We start from the raw sequence: 23,837 nt of genomic DNA, 5'->3' as shown, positions 1-23,837 counted from the left end.
CGAACATTGTATCTTTGCGCTCGTGCACTTCGAGTCCAACTTTGTCACTGATGTTATCCCCTGGCTCTATAGTACGTACAACGGCACTTTTCCAGACCAGCAGGAAGTGTTACATGTCGCAGGCAGCCCTCGGGCTGTGTGTTTGCAAGCGTTTGCATACTGTACAATATATTTGTGCTGTTGACGAAGAGGGCACCAATCTGCTGCCAGATTGCATCCCATCCTGGCAGTGGGGTCCCTCTGAGAGATAGTGATTTAAATATTTACAGGCCTGCCCGCCCGCTGTTTTGTGACCCTTAACTGTTTGCTGTGAACCTGAACTGCAGGTTAAGTAGAGGGGAAAGAGATACGCTCTACAGCGCCGGAGAGAGCCGTGTTTATCGATGGACCGTGAGAGCGTCGAAATGAGCGCTGGAACCTGAGTGGAACCGTCCTATATCCTGTACTTATGTGCGTGATCACTTATTGAAAGGAGCTAATTTTCTACTCAACAGCCAATAGGCTGAGGCTCCTTTACGGAGTATTGATGTACGTGAGTGAGATTCACGCTGCCCATCAGTCTGCTACCATCCTGCAATTAAGGCACCTCATTAATCTTATCCTCATTAATATTGTGCTTCTCATTAATATTATCCTGTTTAATAAACATTAGCTTCACCAGAAATGTCACGGGCAATATGTTTGTAGCTTTTGTGTCACTTCTCTTTAACTCTCATTTATAATATGCTCCCTGACTTTCTGCAAGTTAATTATATGTGAATAAATTCAAACTAGCAAAATCATTAAAAAACAGTGATATATTAATGCATTCTTATTATCAAGTCACTTTTTGATGGATTATATATATATATGCCGTATTTAGCAGTGCAAGTTTTTATTCTCTTTAAAACATTTTTTGCATCGGCTTTGCATGACCTCAGATTTCCCAAAGATGATCGATTGTTAAGGACTCGCTGAAATTATTACGAGCTGTCCTAAAATTAACGTCCTCGTAAAAACAGTAATTACTCTTACCAGGCACCATTCCAGCAAGTGTAGAGGTGGGGTAGCTGCCCTGCCCAGTGGGGGGAACGTGAGGTGGGTATCCCGGTAGGGTCGTGCTCGCCATGTCTCGACCTGTGAAGAGATAAAGAGATTTTACATTTAACAAAAATTTTAGTATTGAATAAGGAATATCTTCGTGCTGCACCTTCTTAAGAAGCAAAATGTGCAACTGAAAAGAAAAGGCAGGAAAGATTTCTTTTTTTAATTTTTAGGATTAATATCATAAACATCAGTGAATTCAGTATTTGTACTATTATCAGATACAGTTTATTCTTCATATGCTGTAAAAAGGAAAATAGCGAACAGCACATATTTCAATTCATTAAACTTTATGATGCATAGAATAAAGTGGAAAAGCGCCTAAAGCATTAAACTACTTCAAGTGCAAAAGTAACACCCGAGAGAGATCACCTTGCAGATCAATAAAAATGCATTCAAACATATATTAAGAATAATAAAAATGCTATTGTATCATGTAAGCCTTCTTAATCATGTTTCAGAAAATTTTGGTTGTTGGGATGATCTCAATGATGGCTAACTACAACAACATGCAGTGGATAAAGATCAGCTCTCCCTAAATTCACAACTTCAGAAACTGATGAGCATGCAGAAGCTAAAAAACGCCTCCAGAGCTTTTTCCAGGTCACACAGCCTTAACTTCCTTTATTACACAGAGTGGCGCTGCCGGCCTGTTTTCACTTGCATGTTTTAACAGAGAGAAGCACAGAATGCCAACGGCCTGCCGGTGGCATCACTGCTGCTGGAAAGCCCAGAGAGTCAAAAGCGCCCATGGCCTCCATATTCAGTTCTGTAATTGGAGGTGACGGCTAGCGATCCCGCTGGCTCAAACTTTGGAGCACATAGGCCTAACTGTTCTCTCGGTCCCCATCATTGTTTGAAAGAGGACCCTGCGAGGGTCACAGGGAAATTTTTTTCCAGTCCGGTTATTTAGAGAGATGCCAGTCAAAGTTGCAAACTTGTGTACAGTATATAACATAAGTCATTTTTACGTTCTTCTAGCTCAATTGGTAATGCATTGTGTTAGCAGCACAAAAGTTGCACACATACTGAAAAAAGGCATGCCTAAAATGCAATGCAAGTCAGTTTGGATAAAAGCATCTGCTAAATGCATAAATGTAATGTAAAAAACTGTGATAACCTATTCATGCATTTTAGTCTACTAGGAGTATTATATCATAAACTGTAATTGACTGAAAATGGGATATTGTGCCTTTTATGTTTAAATAGCCGATTTCAGACAATTTTCCACTCTTGTATTTGGAAAATATGATAAAAATATAAACAAATGTTGCACTTTAAGAGTAATGCACAATCACATTTAGATGAGCTTCAATTCACGAGTGCGCACAATATTCCCTTTTAAGGCTGTAACTACAACGTTAGAAAATGTAGTAGACTGAGACTGAAGTTTTAAAAGCCTACATAGGACAGTAGCTGTCTCCCCCCAACCAGCGCAGGGTACATTTTCTGGTCTTGTTTTTTTTTAGGTCTGTACCTGCTATAATAGGCTGGCTTGCATACTGGCCGTAGCTGGGGGCATGATGGGCATAGGCACCGTAGCAGGGGGTGGAGGCATCTACTGACACGCTGGGCTGGAGGGGCAACAGTTCCGCTAGACCCGAGACTGCCAGTGAGGAGGGGGTGAACGGAGCCAGGGAAGCCTCGTGCGGCTCCTGCTTTACACACAGCGAGGATGAATGCAACTCTGCCAGGTGAAGAAACACAACAAAAAGCCACACACGCACAGTCAGACAATGCACAATCGCTCGCACTCAGCAAATAAACAAAAATGAATCATGACAGATGGAGGTCTTGAATGGAGGTGGTAAAAGAAAAGGGAAATGAAATTCGGCTGACGCCGTTCGGTGTTTCTGTGACGCTACGTAGCGCTTAAGGGAAAAAGAAGGATTTGCATGAAAGTTGCGACTGACGCTGTGTTCTTATGACCCAATTTTTCAGGAACGTGCAGGGGGTTTAACCTCAAGAGCTGAACGGTCACAAAACACATTTGAATTTGGTTATGGTAAGCCAGGAAAAGTTGGTGTGTAGGTTTTGCGTACATAATGTGACAGATAAAGAGCATGTGGAAGATTTTTCCATCAGTCCACAAATAAATACAACAAAGATATCTCACACATAGTTACATACGTAATAATATTTGAGGGAATATACATCTTTTTGAACTCTTTTCTCAAGATAAAAGAAACTGATCATTTGCTTCATAACAGGAGCTGCTATGGTCATCTATCAACGTTTTAATCTAAATAAAGTTACATTTCTACACAGCACAAATCTGATTGAAATTACCAGTCCAATGAGCAAAATAAATCTTACCTGTTAGATAATCTATTTGGTAATAAATAAACAGGTGCATCTTCCTATAAATTGCTAAATCATTTTCATGCAATATCTCTAAAATAACATCAGCAAACTGCACAGATCAATCAAGCACAAATGCACAGAGATTTCCCTCAGGTTTCAGCGTAAGAAAAACAGAGCCACATCTTAAAACAAGAAAAAACACGCAAGCCGCGAAACGGCCCCATTGCAACACCAGCCTTAATATCATTTGGCTGATGATGTTTGGCATTTTTCATCTTAGTGGGTTTGTCACTGCAGCTCGAGCAATCAATGTGAGCTCTGTCTTCATCTCTCTCTCTTTCTCTCTCTCTCCACTCATCCTCTTTAACATCCTGTGCTGTTATCGTGGTCTGTGGGGAGGGCTCTCACAGCTTCATGATAGCCTCATTAGCTGCTTCCCAACTATTGTTGTTTTACAACCGAGCTATGTGCGGAGAGTCCCTCATTAAGATAAGGCCTTCTTGTTGTCAGACGCAACCCTGACAACCCGTTCCGACCTTACGCCAGGAAATCAGGCAACTTAACTGGCCTCTTTCCCACACAAATCAATGGCAGAATTTCTTTTCCCATCCGAGTCCGTGACTAACAGCTGACTCTTCATACATAATAAAATATGACTTTCTAATAGCGACGTACGTAAAGAATGTAAAATTCTGTTGCCGGACGATGTGATGTGAAGCTCAGATGGCTATATTTCCAAAAAGAAGATGACGACCATAAAGCCCAACTTCAAAAATAAAAACCTTAGAGGCCAATAAAGGAGAAAACAAGGAAGGGTGTCGGACGCATTAGGCCTACCGTTTTCACCATCTCCGCTTTGCGGTTGTATAGCAAACGAGGGCAGATGCTACGCTGGCCGAGACCCAGTGTTCGAGATCACTGAACTCTAAAACTAATCAGAGGTGCTGTTGCTTATTGTCCTGGAGACAAGCAAGACCTGCAAAAAGGAAGGCTGTCAACCTCCTGATTACTGAGATGGAAGATAAACACCGGTCTGTGTGGAGGCACATCACATTTGAACATGAACCAGCACTATAGTGGTCTTCACGTCTGTCCTCGTGAATGCACATGGGTGAAAGGGAGAGAGAACGATTTTTTAAACCCCAAACTCGCCTGCCTTTAAGTCTTTAAAGATTAAAAATACTACATTCACAGACACCTTCTTGTTTGTTACAATAACAGCCGCTGAAATCTTTGACCTCAATTTTCGACATTCCAGATCTGGCAATTTATCACGAGCCAACGGAAAAAAGCCTAATAGACTGCTTCACCCCAATCAATTACGGCAATGTAATGTTTGGACGGCCAAATTGCTCGAATCCCCAATATAAGTTCTAAAAGTCATTCATTATCAAATGTGTGTTCAAAGGTTAGTGTGCTATTGTGGGGATGAAATAAACATTAATTTGGGCACTAGGGCCTGCCGGGGCTTCTGGTGACTCCAGACAGAGGCAGTTTGTCACCGGGCCACACATCAGGTAGCTCAACTTTAGCCGGCAGCGTGTTGTTTGCTGCTCACTGGAGAATAGCGGGCCACACTTAAAAAATGGCTCTCTGGCGGATATATTTCAGCCGGAGTTCATCAGCAGAATAAGCCGACACAAAGCAGTCTTTTCTTTCGCTCTGCCTGCGTATGCTGCTTTTCTTTCTAACTTCTCTTGCTTCATGTGTGTTTTTTCAGACATTGAGCTCTGTTGATTTCAGCCCCCCCCCCCTCATTTCTCCTCCCATGTCTCTGAAGAGATTTGGAACAAGGGGGAAGCCTTCAGCACCTGCTCAGGTTTGCTGCGGGTCGGAGGGGTGCCCATTTACATGGTACCATCCCACTGGCACCGGGAAGACTTCCATTATAGGGCTCGGCATGGACGGTGCTTTAGAAGTCGTGCCGTTCATTCATTGTGAAGGTATGTGCAAGCGCTTTTTTAAGGGTTGGCCGTGTCTGGACAGCATCCAGGCATTTTACTGCAGTTTGAATAAATCATTATTTATTCATTCATTTTTTACGTCTACACATGAAAGCAGGGAATGTGCATGACTCATAGGGTCATGCATTGCTCCTGATAAGACTGAAGCACTTTTTGTCTATTCTGTTACTATTTAATTTTGGGAAAACTGGTATTTTGTTTTTTTATTAATTGTATTATTAATCTATAATGTTTACTTTTTTAAGCGTATGTATATTATTTTGTACAAGCTGACACAACCAAAATAACTTCCAGTGTTTGCCTTAAATTGAAATGCACTAGAAATTCCTTCTTATTTCTTTTTTGGCTGCCTTTAGGTACTGAGCAGTAACCCCTAAAACTAATTGGGTAAACAGTGAACACAACAAACATGTCTCCTATGCCTTACAGTGCCCTTAAAATTCCAATTTCTGTTTGTAATGAAGAGTTCATTAATCATTCATCTTTAATAGATTATGCAAATCTCGTGACATAAAATCAACAAGATCAATGGCAGCGTGAATTTTAATTGGCTCAGGAAAACATTGCTGGGAATGAGCATAATCTCCAGCTCTATCCAATGAGAGGGAGTAATTTATTCGGAATTAGCTCTCAGTGTAAATGTGTAGGGTAATTTAGCACCTCCTTTAACTCTGCCCTTATTCCTATTTCCAGTTTATCACACACTGGTACACCATAACATTCGGTTATTGCACCCTCACTTGCTCGCTCGCTTTTTTATATAAATGAAGTTATTAGTGCCACAAGTAATTTACAATACAACATGTAACACTTAATATTTGAGTCTGTCAAGAAAAGCTATTTGGGTCTAATACATTCTGAAAAATAATTGCAACCATATTAGATTTTTCAGAAAATGCTAAGCATAATTTATGATGCCGGAATGTGCACTTATCACATATTTTCACACTAATACATCAACCTTTAACACACCCGGGATGATTTTTAATGCATAATCTTAAATCTAAACTTTAAAAGAAAATAAAAATATTTCTCTACAGGGAAGTGGATTTCTAAGCAAAAGGTGGTCTCCACTAAGACCCCCGGTGTGTCCCGTCCCAGGTGCAAGAAAGGCCACCTGCCATGAGGGTGCTCCCCAGACCGAGACTGCTTTCATACAAAGGACAAAAACACACCTTTCTTCTCCAGAGGCCCAACTTTCTGGAGGGAACTTTACCTCCCACATATTAGCGAGAGGGGAAAAAAGCTCTTTCTTTTCACATAACATTATCCAGCTATCATGTGAGAAGGGGGCACAGCAATTTTCAATCATCCTGTCCTCCACCCACACAGAACTCATTGGCTTTGATGGCTCCTGCATAATTATGTGAATTTTATTAAAAGCTCAGCGTATTTATCTCAGCCCGACAGTTGGCTATCAGTAAACTTAACCTTCTCTGAGGTAATAACAGGCGCAACAATGAAACAATATTTCAATTAGCCAGGCTGACATTAACCACCACATACCAAGAGGAGACAAGATATGCTGTATTGAAGGCCAAACCGTGCTTAAATATTTCGCGATATGAGCTAAAGAAAAAAAAAATCTTTATATATGTCCATGATAACAGAGTCCTGCTTTAGTTTTTTAAAAGAGGAAAGTGACACTTCCCCCTGTAAATCCCCCCGGCATTGGTCATCAAATCTCAATCATCACTCGAAATATTTGGATCTTCCATGCAAGTAACGGCACCTGTCTGTTTAGATTGCACGGCCCCTCGGAGGAGACGGCACTAATCCATCCACTTTAAATCAACATGTCACATTCCAGTCACCTGTCCGCTCAACTTATAAAGCTCACTTTTCCTCTCAACGCACATAAAAAAGCCGCACAGATTAACTCTGAATATGAACCCCCCTGCCAGCTCAGTCCTGAGTGTTTTGGCGGTCAGTCGGGACAGCATTCTTACCTGTCACTACCGGGTAGCTCTGTGACACGCTGGAGCCCAAATCTGAACTGGCGCTGGTCGACAGACTGGGCTTGACTTCGTCCAGTCCAGGATTCAGTGCTGGTAGCGAGTATTCATTAGCCTGCCAATGAGGGGAGGGGGACACTTTTAAGTAGGTATTTTTGTGATCCAAGCATTACTTAAGGTGATATTTTCTGCTAAGCTGGGAATTGTGTTTTATGGCATTAGGGTTAGACTGCTAAAATTGAATAAGGCTGTGCGTTACAATGATTTCACCATGGATAAAGGATGTGCTTTGGCATTAACTATATTAAAATTACTGTAACACACAGCTACTTGTTCAATACAATAGGTATATACTTGTATATATTGCAGTTAGAACTGTGCTTTATCTACGTTTTACAATGGCTTGAAACATAGCTCATCTGTTAGTGCTATTGGTATTAGAATATGAGTTAAGGAATGCATTAAGATTAAGTTAAACTAAACTAAACATTGTTTTTATGTCGTCCCGTCTGAGTTAGCATGATAGTGAATATGTGCCTGTGTGTTTTGGTGAGAGTTAATGTGAACTGTGTGTGCATACATTAAGGTTGTGAGCGGGACAGAGAGTAGGATTTGGAGCAGACTGAATGGAAAGGGTGTCAGCTGTCTCTTTGTGCTTGACTGCAGTCATTCCCCTGACCAGCCAAGGGAGGAGACGGGGCCGCTTTGTTACGTTACCAACATGGCCTCGTTGTGAGACGCAGAATCAACCGTTTGTAATTGTTTTCTTTAAAACAAGAAAATGTTTACACGAACGTAAAGATAAATATTGATCTCTATTGTTTTTAAGAAATTTATAGTACATTCTTAGCTGAAAATGTATAATTTTGGTACTTAAATTAGGAATCGGTCAAGTTTTGTGCTGGTTCAAATTTCTTATTTTTTTATAAATACAGACTTGTTGTAACAAATGCAACAAATGAGATGAGTTTTCCGGCCACCATTGTTCCTCATGTATTAAAGTGTGAACATACATATGTTCGCTCTTACGTGCGTATGTCTATGTATGTGCATCTGTGCATCACAATAGGACCGAGATCTCCCAAAGGGAAATGCCGTGACCTCAGACTTGTCTGTCTCTATTCCAGATGAACTCTAATTGTCTCCTACAAATGTTCAGTTGGCCAGTAGCGGATGTTCCTCTCTATTTGGTCTGGCCTCAGATGCACAACAGCTATTTTATCATGCAGATAGGGGCAAGTTGGGCGTGGGGCAACTGAAGAGCCATCTGAAAAGGATGACCAAATGGCTGGCAGAAGTGTGGGAGGGGTGAGCCCATTGAGTTTAGCATTTCCAAAATGGCTTTTTAATGCCCGGCCTCACGCAGCAGACAAATGTCTAATAGGTCCGTTCTTTAGAAAGGGGGCACAGAAACGGACCAATAAATGGGAATGTAGGCTGATTAATATTACATTAAATTCAAAGTGATTTTTCTGGACTCTTCCAGGGCTGTTTTTCCCAGCATTTAGCCTCTTTCCTTGCCTTTTTTTAATACCTTCTTAGCTTCTCTTTGTGATTGCAAGTCATTTCCAATTCGTTTTGGTATTGATCTTCCAGTAGAAATCAGTTTTGTAATTAGCTGCAAATTAGGCCCTCTACTAGGGGTGAGGGCTGTCCACCTGATTTATCACCAGTGTAATTCTCTGCGATCGGAGAGAAATTAAAATGAACTCAATTAGGCCACTGCTTTTGCTTTATGGGCCTCTACTTGGGGTTTCAAGGGAAACATTAATAGTTAGTGGTTTTTGATAGTTTAATGAAGGTAAATAAAGGTTATCTATCATAATAAGCCAAAATCTTTAAATAAGCGCTTGTAAATACAAGCGGGTGTATATTTTTGTGTTGCGTGTTTGTTATTTTTTTAATTTAACAAACTCTTAAATTAAAAGCACTTTATACTATAGTGACAAAAGCTAAAAATTTTGTTATTTGTCCTGTGCAATATGCTTAAAGGGGACATATCATGAAAATCTGACTTTGACCATGTTTAAGTGCTATTATTGGGTCCCCAGTGCTTCTGTCAACCTAGAAAATGTGAAAAAGATCAACCCAGTAACTTAGTTTTGGTGAACTATTCTCTAAAAATTAGATCATTGAAATGTGGCTCTCCTTGTGATGTCAGAAGGGGATAATACCACCCCTTAATCTGCACTATCCAACCACGACACTGTCATTTAGTGCAGAGATCAGCTCATTTGCATTTTAAAGGACACACCCAAAACGGCACATTTTTGCTCATACCTACAAAATGGCAATTTTAACATGCTATAATAAATGATCTCTATGATATTTTGAGCTAGAGCTTCAAATACGTACTCTGGTGACACCATAGATTATTTGACATCTTAAAGTCTTGTGAAATGTCCCCTTTAACGTCAGCTAGCTTAGCAGCGCAACATGATATTTCATTTTATGCAAATAAAATGTTTGTTGATGTGTAAATAACGAAAGCTAAATTGATCTGACTTTTTTTCATTCATGTTCGAAGAAGATGCACAAGTTTTAATTCTATAAGATATTATTCAGCTAAATAAATGTTAAGTATCTCATCTGTCGTATTTAATATGTTCTGATATTATTAGCTAAGTTGGTCGCTCGCACATCACAGCGTTTTAAAATTCTCAAACTTGCTTAATCTCAGACTGGCTAACCAACTTCAAATTTTAAGTTTTGAATCTGTTTTTGTTATTTGCATCGTAATTAGTAATAGTTTAGTCTATTAACCTCAGTATTACTGACCTGCTCTGGCTTGATGTGCTCTGACGTGGGGAAGACGTCAGGGTACGACGGCCGCTCGAACACGCGGTCCAGAGCCTCCAGCTGCTGTTGAGTGAAGGCATCGGCCCTCAGGTGCTTCCGTAAACTCTCCACGCTACCCTGAGAATCACTGTTTGGGCCAGAGCCATCTGAACCATCTATAAGAGGAGAGAGGGACAAGGCCACATGCTAGTACCAGTCATTATGGGCCCATTTCTGCACCCACCCCCCACACTCCCCATAACCGCTAAGTCTAGTGAACCTCTCAGCATCAGTGCAGAGAGCAAGGATGAAAGATTGGAGAATATCAGCTGAAATTCAGTCAGCGCTAGTCTCAAACTGATCCTAATAGCAGTGGAAAGATAGAGCACATGGGGCTGAGAGAGAGAGAGAGAGAAAGAGAGAGTGAGATGTGGACGGTGCAAAGAGAGTCACACCTCCCCCAGCTCAGCATCAGCACCATCATCTGATGGGCCTGCAGTAATTGATGGATTACTTCATAGCAAACATATACTTGTTGGGAATGCCATGTGCTTTAGCATGAGCGGAAGCAACTCGGATAGGGGGGTGTTCGCTTCTCCTGTCAGTGGCTGGTGGAAAATGGAGAGCTATTATTTAAACGGCACAATTTCCCTTAGAATGTAATGCTGCTTTCACTGTCAGATTGCTTTTCCCTGGAAAAATGGGAGGCCAGTCCCAGCTTGAATACAATTACACAGCTTGACTGCCAGCTTATGTGTTTCCCTCCATCTTCCTCTTTATAAACAAATGAACAGTTTCCCCTCAGCCTGTGACCTCATCACCCTGCCAAAGCAGGTGCCCTCGCTTTCTCGGCTTCTGCAAACATTCGACGGACGTCCGCGCACCCTCGGCCGCCCTGCATGCCGCCTCCTGTGGTGGTGGAGGGGCTTTTCGCTCCCTTACAAATCTGTCATTCTAAATTTGCAGCAGATTATGTTCTCTCCTCCACGAGAGCGTAGTGATATATGATATGCAAGGGTCCTATTGATTGCCTGATCTGGTGGCAGGAGAGAGGCGAAATGAACTTGAAATGAACATCATGCCTCAACTCATTGTGCGTATAATACTCTACTTAATCCCACATTTTTCTGTGCTATGGAATTCAATTGATCAATCATGTTCCACTGATAGTACCATTTCAGGGGCTTTATTGCCATTCTACCCGCCAGCTTGACCTTTTTTCAATGGCTGGGGCCATGGGATGAACTGACTTTCAGGAGAAATAGATCCACAGAGAGCTGTGATATAAAAGATATTGTGTGGGTGCGGGTGCATTTGTGTTTAAGCAACATCGAGGCAAAGTTTTCTCATCTGCTATTAATTCCGGTTGTGGTTGTTTTTGCTTTTTCTCCCAGCATCATCTGAGTCTTTCCATGCATTTCTTATTTGAGCGCAGGCTTTTTTTATAGACGGCTCGCTTGGGGGCGTTCTATAATGGTGTGCGTTGTTGCCTTATAAACCTCAATTGTTCTCTTTGGTAAAGAAGAATATAGAGTCATTAATTACTTTCTATCAGCTGGTCTAAGTGCGAACCGCGATCAATAAGCAGGCGTTTGTCATTTGCTTTGGTGCAGCATGTTTCCCATACTCAAAAAGCCCACAGCGCGCAGGGACGCTAGTCGACAACGGGGACAAAGCTGCAGTTTGAACTGTTTAGGGGGGCTGGTCTGTGTCTTACATTACAGTTAGAGGATATTTAGGTTGGATCAAGGTTATTTAAGCTTTTACGCAACAGTTCAAGGCATATTTTTTGCAAACATAGAGTTTCATATCTATGAATGGCTATGCATATGGCCCAAATCTTGAATACATCAGTGCTTTCTTTACGGTTGTACTATATTGATTTCATTGGGACACTTGAATGTGTTTGTTTTGACATCCCGCTGCATTAGCACTCTGGTGCTATGGGACTGGAGCTCTGTCAGATCAGATAACCAGAGTCCATAAAACAAGACTCCCCGGGGCTTCCTCCTCTGGAGAAGGTAGTTCAAATAAAACTAAGACCGAGATATGGTGAAGGGCTTATCATGGTGAACGTGTCATTTTAATGGATGTTTGTGTGTTTAAGTTTTACGTGCTTTCAGTTATTTCAAAGTAACCATCAAAATGACTTTCATTTGCGATCAGAAACATTTATGATTTAGGAGGTGTATATTTACGGTTGTCTAGGCAGGTGTGACATTCTTTTAGTGGAACAACCCTTGGTTTCCCGCTTTCATCCCATCAGATAAGACCGTCCGAAAGAGAGAGCTTTTTGAAAAGCAAATAAGGGTCTCGTGACCCTTGACCTGATATCACACATTTCTTGTTTTTGTTTTTCTGTATTAGTTTACTCTCACGCTTAGTTGGGCGTTTACGACGGTTTACTGATGAGAGGAATAATTTGAGTGGTTGTTCGTCTTCTGGTGAGCAAATTCCGATGTTACTTTTCAATAAGGAAGTGGTGCTTTTGGGTGCACTTCTTTTTTTTTTTATAAAAATCTCCTATTTATGAAATCTAATATGCAGCAAGGCTTTATTTTAAAGCAAATAACTCAATCTGAGCAAAACCAAACAATAAGAGACCAATAGTAGACTGACTCTCTCTCTCTCTGTGTCTCCCCCTATTGCTGAACCCTTGATGATATGAAGAGAGAGAGGTGGCAGCGCCACTACCGGGGCTGTTAATTTCCTGTTATGTTACAGCGTGTTTAAAGGCTTTATTAATTCAATTTAGCGGTGTTGAGCAGTGTGCTGGCTGGCAGTAGGAGATTGCTCTCCTCGTCCTTTTTTCATTCTCGGTCTACCGCTGTCAGCGTGGGTTTCTCCTCTCACCCATAACACGCATCCTTTACTGTACTCACACCCGGTCCGTCATTTAGCACATCGGCCTCATGTGACGCAGCGTTCTGGAACGCAATTAATGGATGCGTCTCTCCCTCGCTCTCGCTCTCTTTCCTTTTAAAATCCGCGTAATGCAGCGCACCATTAATTCTCAGCATCAGTGTTCATAATTGACTTTTCTCTGACATGATTCCTCTTCGAGTCCTAAGATGTTTTTGTGCTACAGATTTTCAAGGCGTCGGTTTGCGCCAAGGCGGTCGTCAGTCGGCCGGCTGGGCAGCGGGTCTGCTTGAATGCAGATGTATTGGCGGAGCGGGGGCACAGACCTTTTGTGTCCTTTGATAAGGAGCCCGGCACCTTCCTCTCTGCCGGTTACGCTCGGCAGCCTCGCTCAAATCTGAGCTTTCTCTTTCATACAGAGGCCATCATCATGATGAAATCGGTGGGATGTTCTTATTCGATTTAGACTGAGGCCAATCCATTTCTTGGTTTGGATGTATTTCATTTCTATTCTCTTTTTAAAGTTGAATCCATATTGACACAATAGAATCTCACAAGCCATGAAATGGAAGCGCGGGTTAAAGCGTTCGAGCTGCGGGCCAAACAATTTTAGCGTGGGGATTTCGAGGTGTGCCGAGTTTACTTTCAGAAGAACAAACAAGCTGCAAAGTGAAACTTTTGCATTCTCGTACCGTGACGGCACGGGCAGTGCAGATGTAATCTCTTTATCGCTGTAACGTCAAATAAATACGCCGCTATGCTTTTTAAATCATCTCGCTTTAATTTCGTTCTGTTATGAACGTGCACTTGTTCACTCCCACAGCTGATTCAAGTGTCACTTTCTCCTTTTTTGTGTAGAATTTATTACTGCCGCCCTTAAAACCCAAAACTCCCTTTTGTGTTTTTCAGTCTGGAGATGAACGCTGGGTCACACCAACCCACTAATCACCCTACACAAGGCCAGGTGAGAACAAAACAGCGCGCAAATGCGTTCCTTATACGTGAATCATGCCTGTATGCTAGTAATTAACTCAGTTCACTCATTTGTATCGTTTTGTAACAAAGTATTAACTTTGACAAATGAGAAATCCCAAACAGGCTTAATTTCCCTCTTTTGCCATTAATGCATTTGGCAAGAGAGGCATTCTGTTTTCCATAATGAGATACACAAATAAATCTGGCAATGGTTTGAAGGGCCTGTGAAGGCAGCAATAAGGTTGAGGCGCATTCTCTGTGTGCTGGCATAATTGGTATCACTGCTTGCAGACATATAAACCAATCTTTACACAGATAGGGCTGTGTCTCTCTCTTCCCCTTTAGGCTATTTCTTTTGTCTCTTCAATAGCTTGCACATCCATGATAGAAGAAGGGGGGTGCTAATTTGTGAATTAATAGCTTTTCTCTGCAGAATTGCAAATTCTCTTAAATGTCACTATGTTGAACTTGCGGGGAGCTATTGCCACCAAAGAACTAATCTTGGGAGACTCCCCCCAACCTCTGCGTTCGACGGTCGGCGCCACGCGAACGTCGCCCGTAGCCGGCGAGCAACGAGCTACTTTTAATTTGCAATAACACATGAAAATGACAGATTAATGACTCTTATGACACCTGTGTCCCTGAAGCTCCTCTTACAAAGACCTGGTGTACATAACGCGTGTCACACTACATTATCTCCATATCACTCTTGTAATAGGGATCTTTTTTAAAGGGCACTGCCATCATCAGATATGAAGGCTTCTGAATTGTTACCCCTTAAAACAAGCACTGATAACTCATTATATTTATACTTTTTATCCTGGGAACTTGCTGTTTTTGACCTTGTCTTACATGCGTTGCAAGCATTACAAAGCGCATCTGTGCTGCTATTGCTTAAATCGGACTAGCATATTTTCTGCCATGTCATCATCTAATGAAGGCAAGATTGGCTTTACCCAGCCAAATAAGGCTCGGGTAGCCCAAGGCTGCTGGGATGCTATGAAATTGAATCCATACACTGGCTGTCGCTCGGCCTCCCTGATGTCTCGGTGTGAAATAAGGGCTAAGTTTAAATAACACAAAGCTTTTTAGACATTTGGCACTGTATCAAATAACCCGCCATGAGATCTTCATTAGGGGGCGCGGCATGGCATATTCATCCAGGATTACTGCGTTGCTACACCTGGAGAAAGACCCGTGTAAGGTCACGATGTCAAAAAGACGGAAACACTCTGGCAACAACGGGAATATTTACTCCCGTCATTATAATGATAATCACAGGGAAAATAATCCTCACTGAAGCGATATTAAATTTGATATTGCACACACAAGTAAACTCATGTTTTCCCGCCTAGTGTTTTATGATCCAATTACACTCAACCCCTTCATCCACTCTTCACGTCCTGTCAGTTCTAATCAAACTAGGAATAACTACCGATGCTGGCATTTGGCTGGATAGATCCTCTCTCGCTTATTTTATGTCCCTTCTCTGTTTTCAGAAGCAAACGGTGTATGAGAGCGACTCTGGAAAAGCCCTGGCATGCCATGCTGTAGCGAATGTGATTTGCCACAGTCGCTTTTTCACAGTCTTTATATATGATCTACAGCTCTCTCCATAAAGGTATCATTAAGCATCACCCCGCGACGTATCAACACCCCCCCCCCCCCTCGCTACACACCACCCCACACATGCACACAGTCACACACATACAAAAACACACACCCTCACAGAGCACTTGATCAGATTCGAGAGGCTCGTGTTTGAGCAAGCAAAAAGAAGGTGGGCTAACAGAACTTACAATATCCTATTTTCTTCCCATCCAAGTGGTTGCCACTCCAGAGAACTAAAGAGATGGAAACATAAGAGAAGCAAGTAGCCCTGCTTTGATAAATGTTTCAAGAGATCATTTCCAACCACTTCAACCTCCCTCCCTTTGACTACAGCACTTTCTACGTTCCCATTCGGCCCAGTGCCACATGGATGTTTATTCACGAGCATTCAAAAGGCGATTGTATGAAGAGCCCATCGGCCATTAGGCCTTAGGCAGTATATGCCCTCTCATTTAGAAAAGGAGCGAAAATGTTGACATGGCTAGCTCAGTTTTTGGACACTATTTAAGTTCTACAAACACAAAATAAACAAAGTTTTTACAGTATAACCACATTTCTGGTATTTTATCGCATTATATTCTAAAATTCCAGTCTGCTCTAGCACATTTCGTAATGCATCTTTTGCATTACGTTGCTGATTTTAGACTTTAAGTATATATGTTGACCTGTGTTGTTTGCAAAAGCGTAAAGCCGTGACCCTGATGCACTACATAAGCACAATACTGTCATGATTCAGACCAATGATGGTACCTCATGCTATGTAGGCACATTCTTGTTTGCACAGAGGTACTGTATCATCAAATAAAATGTGCTACAACCCTACAAACAGCCGAGCATCAACCCGGCTGAATGAAATAGTCCAATCTGCTTTACTACATAACAAGTCACTTGAGAGCGCTTTTTACAAAATGCTTTGACCAGTGCTATCAAAATACCATCTTTATCTCCCCACACAAATTGGAAATTACAGGGGGCTGTAGAGAGGCCTAGGAAAGGAGTAAGGGGGGAATAAAAACGATGGAGAGAAATCCAGTCTCTTACCATCATCGCGTTTTCTCTTTTCACCGTTGGAGCGAGGGATCCCGAGGATGCCATTAATAGAGTAGGACCCCACGGGGTCATTGGAAGCACTTGACACAGGCGGAGAAGCTGTGCTGGGTACTGAGAGAGCATAAAGGAATAGGTTAATATACATATACTGCTCTCTCAAGATCACCTTAACCAAGAACGATTTAATATTAGGTCGTCAGCATAATTGATGGCACTGATATCATGAATTTAACTTTGATGTGTTCTTACCTATAGTGTGTCCTGCTGTGGTGAGAGGCGTTCCTGTGCCATCGGAAGATGGATGGAAAGGCTGCTGGACTTTGGTTCGAATTATCCTGGAAAATTTTAATGAACACGATGAGTTACTATGAACACACACAAGGCACACCAGATAACTTTATGGTGAGTTTTCGCATGGCCTGCTGTTACCTGTTGCGTGCGTAAAACTCTGTTGTTTTTTGGGCCTTGCTATATAGATGCAGTGATTCTGTCACAAATAACCAATCTAAAGGTATTAGGGCCAATCGCGGGAGCTACCGCAGAGAAAGTGGATTCAATCAAATGGGATCCCATCTTTAGAAATATGATAAAGTCCCACTACCTCGAAGGTGTGATATGGGGGAAAGTCTTCATTGCACTTTGGTCTGAATGATCTTGCAAACAAAGCATGAAATCACATCAATTCACCTCAATGATGAGCTTCACTGCCTCGAACTGGCCTCAGCTTTAATAATCTCTCCCTCTCCTTCTGCTTCTTTATCTATCTCAATCTCTCTCTCCCTCTCTCTCTCTCTCTATCCTCCTCCTCACTGAAGCAAGTGAAGATTGCTTGTAGAGTGTGGCTACTGACTTCCCAGATCCGACATTTTTTCTAGCACAAACATTCAGGGGTGCCAGGGCGGATGAGGCCCTATTGATCGGGACTTGGGGATAAAAAAGTTGGGAATTAGACGCAGAGAAGAACAGATGCAAATGGAGGGCTATAAATTATATGTGACAGGAAAGCAATAGTGTCTCATTGCTCCAGCAAAGCCCACTGCAGCATCTGATGTCTTTAATCTGGGACACGCTTTTAAGAGAAAAAGCTGTCACCATTCTAGGAACACATTTATATTCCTTGGCTACACATTTTTCACATTTGTATAAACTGTAATGCGGCTGTAAATTTCATTACTGAATAGCTCATCATTCACATGTGATGCAGAATTTAGTCTTCATAGATACAATTTCAGTATAATGATTAAATGTAGGATTAATAACATTTTAGTAAATTCATTATACAGAGCATATATATGTATAATGCATATAGATATATATATATATATAGTATACATTATATAACACACACACAAACAAACAAACAATATTCACTATACTTACAATGGTACACTGTTTTCTTTTCTTTTTTTTTACTGTGGTAAAATGCTGAAATCTATTTAGATGGCCCTTCTGGATAAGCACACATCACAATTTCTTATAATTTTTAACATCTGACCAAACTACAATATGACCTTGTGACTTGCGTTAGCCACACAAATTCAATAGCATGAATTCATGTTCCCGCTATCGACTGAACGGTTTGAAAGGTGTGAATTAATGACTTGCCAGGGTGCTGAGAATTCCCTGTAGACATATGAAAATATAAATCAATGCTATTGAAAGGACGCTTAGGATCCAGGCGATAGAAGGTCTCAGAACTGCTTGTGTGCCAGTGGCTCCTCACTGTGTGGAGGACACGGAGAACACCCCAGACAGTGTGTAATCTTTAATAATTCATGCAGAGAAAATGTGCTTAAAGCCGGGACATCTTCTAATGTCAACAGAGCAGAGGTCAACCTCTTAAGCGATCGGTGCGTGAGGGTCCTGGCTCTAAAGTCTGCTCAGGGGAGATGGAATACTTTTGGATGTAGTACTAGAACACCTGTTTGAAATGGCGCAAGGGTTAAAATTGGTCTAGACAACTAAAGTCTGTGTTAGCTATGAATGTTTTCTTAATTTTAGCCAAATTTGGCCAATGACTAAAGTTATTCTGATAAAAATATAGGGAAAGTTGTATTGTCACATCTATGTCAATGCCCAATCCAGTTAGCCATTTCACACAGCCAGCACTGATGTTTACTGTGGCAACTGATGTTTTTACTCTACAGACACAAATCTTATCTGTTACCCATCCACAGGAAACCCAACTTTCATCATTTAGCAAAATAGACAATATATTTCAACATCTACTAAATCGCTATACATATTAATTTTTCACATAAACAATGGTCGTTACAATGCCCTCATCTGAGGTAATAATTCCAACATCATTGGAAATGGAGGTTTATTGGTTCTTTCATGTCATTAATGCAGATTTTAAATTTACCGTATACATGTGTTGAGACCTGTTCAAATTGCCCTTTTTAAACAGTCATAGTGCATGAAATGAATTTTTTCAGCCTCTCTCTCTCCCAGTTTTCTTCTAGGAAATGTCTTATGCGGGTCGGCCCATGATCTCTCTTCAGCTCATTAAAATGTAATGCTGCTGGCCAGCTCTATGGAACAGTGCCTCCTAACCAAAGTTCATTACTCCTGCTTGCAGGTAGGCCTTTTTCACCTTGTTCTTTCACTCTTCTCTAAGTCCCCAACACACACACACACACACACACACACACACACACACACACGCTTGGAATTGTCTAGCTAAGCTTTTTTATTTTAATGAGAAATAAGAAAATGCTAACTAATTGTTAACACTTTATTTTTTATAGCTGATGGATTTAATGTGTTTCTGAATATAGGTAATGCAGGGCTGCATATTAGGTCCAATGTATTATATTGTTTAGAGTGAAGTAAGGCTCTAGTTTCCTTAATAAGTTAAAGAGCTTAAAAAACTGTTACGCGCTCAGTGTGTTTTGAACGAATACATAAATGTAAGCTTTTTGTTAACATGTAAATAATACAAACAAACTCCATATTAAGTAGTACGCAAAATATTGTCTATTTGTCTATTGTCTCATATTGTTTAGCGCACAGAAACTTTCTTTGTTTTTCATGTAGTATTTTTTCTTTACTTGTATGAGATTACGGGTAAGGCAGTGAGGTCTGCTCGCGTATTTCCCAGTGCCAGTGGATCTGGTTACAGAGTATTGATTGGTTTTCATCGAGACAGATGTGATTTTCGCGGCTCAGCTATAGATCCTATGCAGGCTGTGGACAGATTTGGGATTGAATTGCACATTTGAGACCACCCCGAGAGAAAAAATTAAAAAACGGAAAAAACACTTATAAAATAAGCACCGTAAATTGGGTACTACGCATAAACCGCATTTTCCTGTAAAGGATTTCAGACTAGAGGATAATTTGGTCGTTAGTGTTGGGATTCGCCGTTTTTATAACCCTGCTGATGATCAATAGAGTACAGAGTCAAGCTTTCATTACCAAATGGTGTTCTTTATGTCCTGGGAATCAACATCACGTTCTATGACATCATGCTTTTCACATAATTTGAAATTTCAAATTGGCTTCAAATGTGAATTTTAAATTTTAAATAGCTTTTACCTGTTTATAGATGAAACGCTTGGTACAGTGTCATTGTCACACACGCCTTCGGCAAGCAGTCGGTCTCTGATCTCCCAGGCGAACATTGTGGGATTCTGCCGCTTGTATTCTGCAATTTTATCCACAACTTTGGGCGTCGCCACTTTTGGTTTGGACCCCCCAATAACTCCAGGTTTAATACTGCCGGTTTCGTAATATCTGGAAAAAGATGGACGATACTTCGTTATTATAACAATTCCGTGACATCACATAATACTGGCAGACTGACGGTTTTGCTAGCGTGTGGCATAGTGTTTGTTTATTTATTAACAGTAAGTTATGAATACGATTTATACATTTTTTAAATTGCATTTTTGGTATATTTGCATTTTTGGGGATTTTATACGATTATATGTTTTTTTCCACTTAAGAAAAAAAAATGTGGTAGGAACAGCATTGTGGCTCATTTAATTTTTAAAGACGTACATTTTACACGTTTTGGCTATTAAATAAACAACAATCGTAGGCTGCAATTAAAAATCGTAATCATCCATGTATTAAAAATGTTTCCTCAGCGACTGATGTCCCATGCACCCTACGATTAATACATGCCACCAACACATCTCATATTTCTAAGGAACATTTAAAGTGCAGAATACCTTATAAGATCCTTTTGATAGCTGAAAAATATTTCAAAAAATTCAAAAATCTATAACAGTTTCCTAGAAAACATCTTCCTCCTTTACAATAAATTAAGGTTAATTAATTTAATGTTAGACCTTTCCACTAAAAGGGACAAACGTTCTTAATAATACATAATAATAATGTTTAATATTTCATTTACATGAAACATTAACCTTTTAATATATTTTGAAAATAATGGTTTTGTACTTTTTCCTACCTTCCGAGAATTTTGCTGACACAGCCATGGCTGACCCGTAATTGTCTTGAGATGTCACAAGGTCTGACTCCTTGGTGCGCGAGCTCCACGATTCTTTGCCTGACCACGTCAGGTAGGGGTCTGCCATTCACAAACACCCCTCCTAGCTGGTTCACACCGCCGTGCCCTATATGGGATACAACAACACAGACACAAAAAGCATAACATTACATACATATAGAAGATTCGCTACATCATTAACATGGCTACTAAAGGCGTATAATTCTCTCTCTCTTTCTTTATCTATTTACCCACTTTAACAGTCTCTGCACGGGGGCGCGCACACACAAATACATATAAACATTGTGCACAAGTAATGTGTGAACCACGAATTATAAAACTGTACTGTAGTAATAATAATAATAAAACAAAAAATTCCATCTCTTTGGCGTAGGCTAATTTATAGTTTTCACATTTGTCTTATTTTTTTACTGCGATTTAAAATTATCAAAATTTTCACTGTTAAGACGTTAATTGTGTTTTTACATGCAGTTGAAATTTTAGTTGTACGTTGGCCAACGGTTTTTAATAAAATGACTAATAGATATATTGGATAGTACTACATGTTGTCGTGTCAAAGTAATATGAAATAATACATAATAATTACATATAATAATAATAATAATAATATTTTTTACATTCAAAGCTATCTTTTTATACGTAATAATGATTGAAAACTGATAAAGTCATGTGCTATTCTACACAAGTCCGCTGCAGTTAGGTAGTATTTTCCTCTACTATTCCATTGCAGCCAAACACATGTCGCATAGATTATGTTTCAACCTGCTTAATTTTCCTTGCACAATTATTGTAAATAATTAAAAAGTGCTTTGATAACTCATATTACAACCATGGAGTAGGCTACTGCAAAATAATTAAGAATTAATTATTTAAATTAGACCCAGGCCTTCCGTCATCTTATTACAATACAGTATTATTCACAAATAACATTTTTTTATAATATTAATTAATTTATATATTGCCACGTGAAAGCAAACATTTTCTTTGTAATTTTTAAAATGTTAAGCAACTTTTTCATTTAATATTTTGCGCCTCGCTGTCTGCATTTCTACACGCAATATTTCATAAATAATCTAATGTTTTGCAAATAATTTGGTGTTATCGCGATAGTGTTGACTGAGATTTTAATGTATATTTTTCCGGGTACATCCCTTTTCATTACACATGTGGCATTGTGTTTACCTTTACCAGGCCTGACTAATTAAAAATTTGAAATATTTCTGCTACATGTGCGTGATTCATTCACGTTTTGTGTAAACGATGGATAATTAATAATTAATTGTAAATTACGCTTAATATTGTAATTTCACAAATTGTTTTTTAAACGACTTTTTGACCTAATAAACTACAAAAGGCCTCTAAATATAAGATGACCAACCACTTATATTCCTGTACACTTACTATTCGCCTGTATAGCCTACTGACTATTTGCCTAACGGGGCAAGAAGTATAAATCATAAAACAATCCTTCGTTTCCACATAAATAATAAATAAAAAATCTATGTGTTAAGATCTTTATACTTAGTAATAGTGGGTACTTTAAAGCGAAAAGGTTGTATACTTTCATCAATTAAAAACAATCAAATTTAGACTGCAGCCAGATAGAGAATTTCAAGTAGGAACAAACTGTTATTTTACTCACGGTGCATCGCCGAGAAGGGGTCCGCTTTGCAGTGAATATCCATGGGATAGCAAAGGAAGGAAAGATAATCGACTGAGGTCGCCGTCTCGCCTTGATTATGTAGCTTAAATGGGAATTAATAAAGATTGCTATCCGTTCAGAGCAGAATGCTTCCGATGCCCGTGTACAGAAGTTCTTCGGCGCGCCACGAACTTTATCTCGTGCTGTTCAGTCCATCAAATAAAGACACGAGGCTGGTCAGGTGCAGATCATGTCCTGCACGAGTCTCAAAAAATTACGCAGAACCGCAAGCGTAATCAGTCGTTCAGTTAATATTTTTAGCTACATATTTAAGGGAACGCAAGCATTTGTGGTTGCGTCTCCTCCAATGTCCTCTTGTGAAACTGCAGTGTAAATTCCTCGATATGGAGAAGGGGTACAGTCAGATTTGTGCGGGGATGACAGGAAAAAACATGGACACGGCGAGTGTCTCTCGGTCCCCCTCTCTTCAAGAATGGGATGTGCCTGTTAGAAGCTTTGGGCTGAGACTGAAACCCCTCTTCTCAGTGTGTCTGTTTCTAAAAGCTGCAGTCCACCGCCCCCTCCTCCCCAGATCCCCCCTCGCATAGAGATGGATGACATGTCAGACAAAGGCAATAGATTCCAACACTTTGTGATTCGCCAACGCAAAAAGCTGGAGCACCAAATGAGGAGGTCTCTTCATCTGACACTTCGGAAGGGGAGGGATGCAAACAGGGAAATGAGGAGAGATGGGTTAAAAATCGAGGAAATTAAAAGACAAGTGGAAAGGAATCGGTAACACCAGCGACCGAGCATCGTGGTATTTTTAACTATATATGTTGTCAAACTAAGTAAATCATGTTTAAATCATTTTGGTGAACTAAACGTTGAGACTGAATGTGAAATATTGCGTAGTGTACGTATAGTCGCAGTGCTGCAAAGTTGACAACAATTTAAAAGATCGTTTGCTTGGAAGAAGGTCCAAAAATCATATTTAATGTTTTGCATTCCCTCCTTGTTGTAGTTTTCTTATTTCGCTATTATCGCATGTTTTTGTAGAACACCAATTATGTTAAGTCGATAAATATTTTTATTGTATTTTGTATTAGGCTTTTTATTTTATTATTTGGCTT

The 23,837-nt window shown here is 40.3% G+C and overlaps 1 protein-coding gene and 1 long non-coding RNA gene across 27 annotated transcripts in view; one reads left to right on the top strand and one right to left on the bottom strand.

Moving 5' to 3' along the window:
* LOC129415585 (uncharacterized) overlaps positions 1–23,837 on the top strand; it is a 129,386-nt gene that overhangs the window by 84,090 nt on the left and 21,459 nt on the right. Inside the window, exons 3-6 of one of the 3 annotated variants that reach the window (XR_012372166.1) lie at positions 2,553–2,777; positions 5,108–5,330; positions 16,838–16,984; positions 19,037–19,163. This is a non-coding gene — a long non-coding RNA (uncharacterized lncRNA). Of the gene's footprint in view, positions 1–2,552; positions 2,778–5,107; positions 5,331–13,853; positions 13,911–16,837; positions 16,985–19,036; positions 19,164–23,837 lie in introns of those variants that run through there. The other 2 variants (XR_012372168.1, XR_012372167.1) reach the window with 2 other exon arrangements.
* pax2a (paired box 2a) overlaps positions 1–23,837 on the bottom strand; it is a 30,648-nt gene that overhangs the window by 3,261 nt on the left and 3,550 nt on the right. For 2 of the 24 annotated variants that reach the window (XM_073873340.1, XM_073873347.1), the window contains exons 2-10: positions 21,003–21,168; positions 20,123–20,320; positions 16,832–16,917; positions 16,574–16,693; positions 15,721–15,765; positions 10,085–10,260; positions 7,301–7,421; positions 2,561–2,770; positions 1,015–1,116 (exon numbers count right to left, since the gene is read on the bottom strand). In XM_073873340.1, the coding sequence (XP_073729441.1) occupies positions 1,015–1,116; positions 2,561–2,770; positions 7,301–7,421; positions 10,085–10,260; positions 15,721–15,765; positions 16,574–16,693; positions 16,832–16,917; positions 20,123–20,320; positions 21,003–21,168 (1,224 nt within the window). Of the gene's footprint in view, positions 1–1,014; positions 1,117–2,560; positions 2,771–7,300; positions 7,422–10,084; positions 10,261–15,720; positions 15,766–16,573; positions 16,694–16,831; positions 16,918–20,122; positions 20,321–20,760; positions 20,782–21,002; positions 21,181–22,704; positions 23,603–23,837 lie in introns of those variants that run through there. The other 22 variants (XM_073873334.1, XM_055169610.2, XM_073873337.1 and 19 more) reach the window with 22 other exon arrangements.

The sequence above is a fragment of the Misgurnus anguillicaudatus genome, chromosome 11 (genome assembly GCF_027580225.2).
Source record: "Misgurnus anguillicaudatus chromosome 11, ASM2758022v2, whole genome shotgun sequence".
NCBI lineage: Eukaryota > Metazoa > Chordata > Actinopteri > Cypriniformes > Cobitidae > Misgurnus > Misgurnus anguillicaudatus.
Note: the sequence above shows the minus strand (reverse complement) of the source record. Positions and strands in the feature narration are given on the sequence as shown.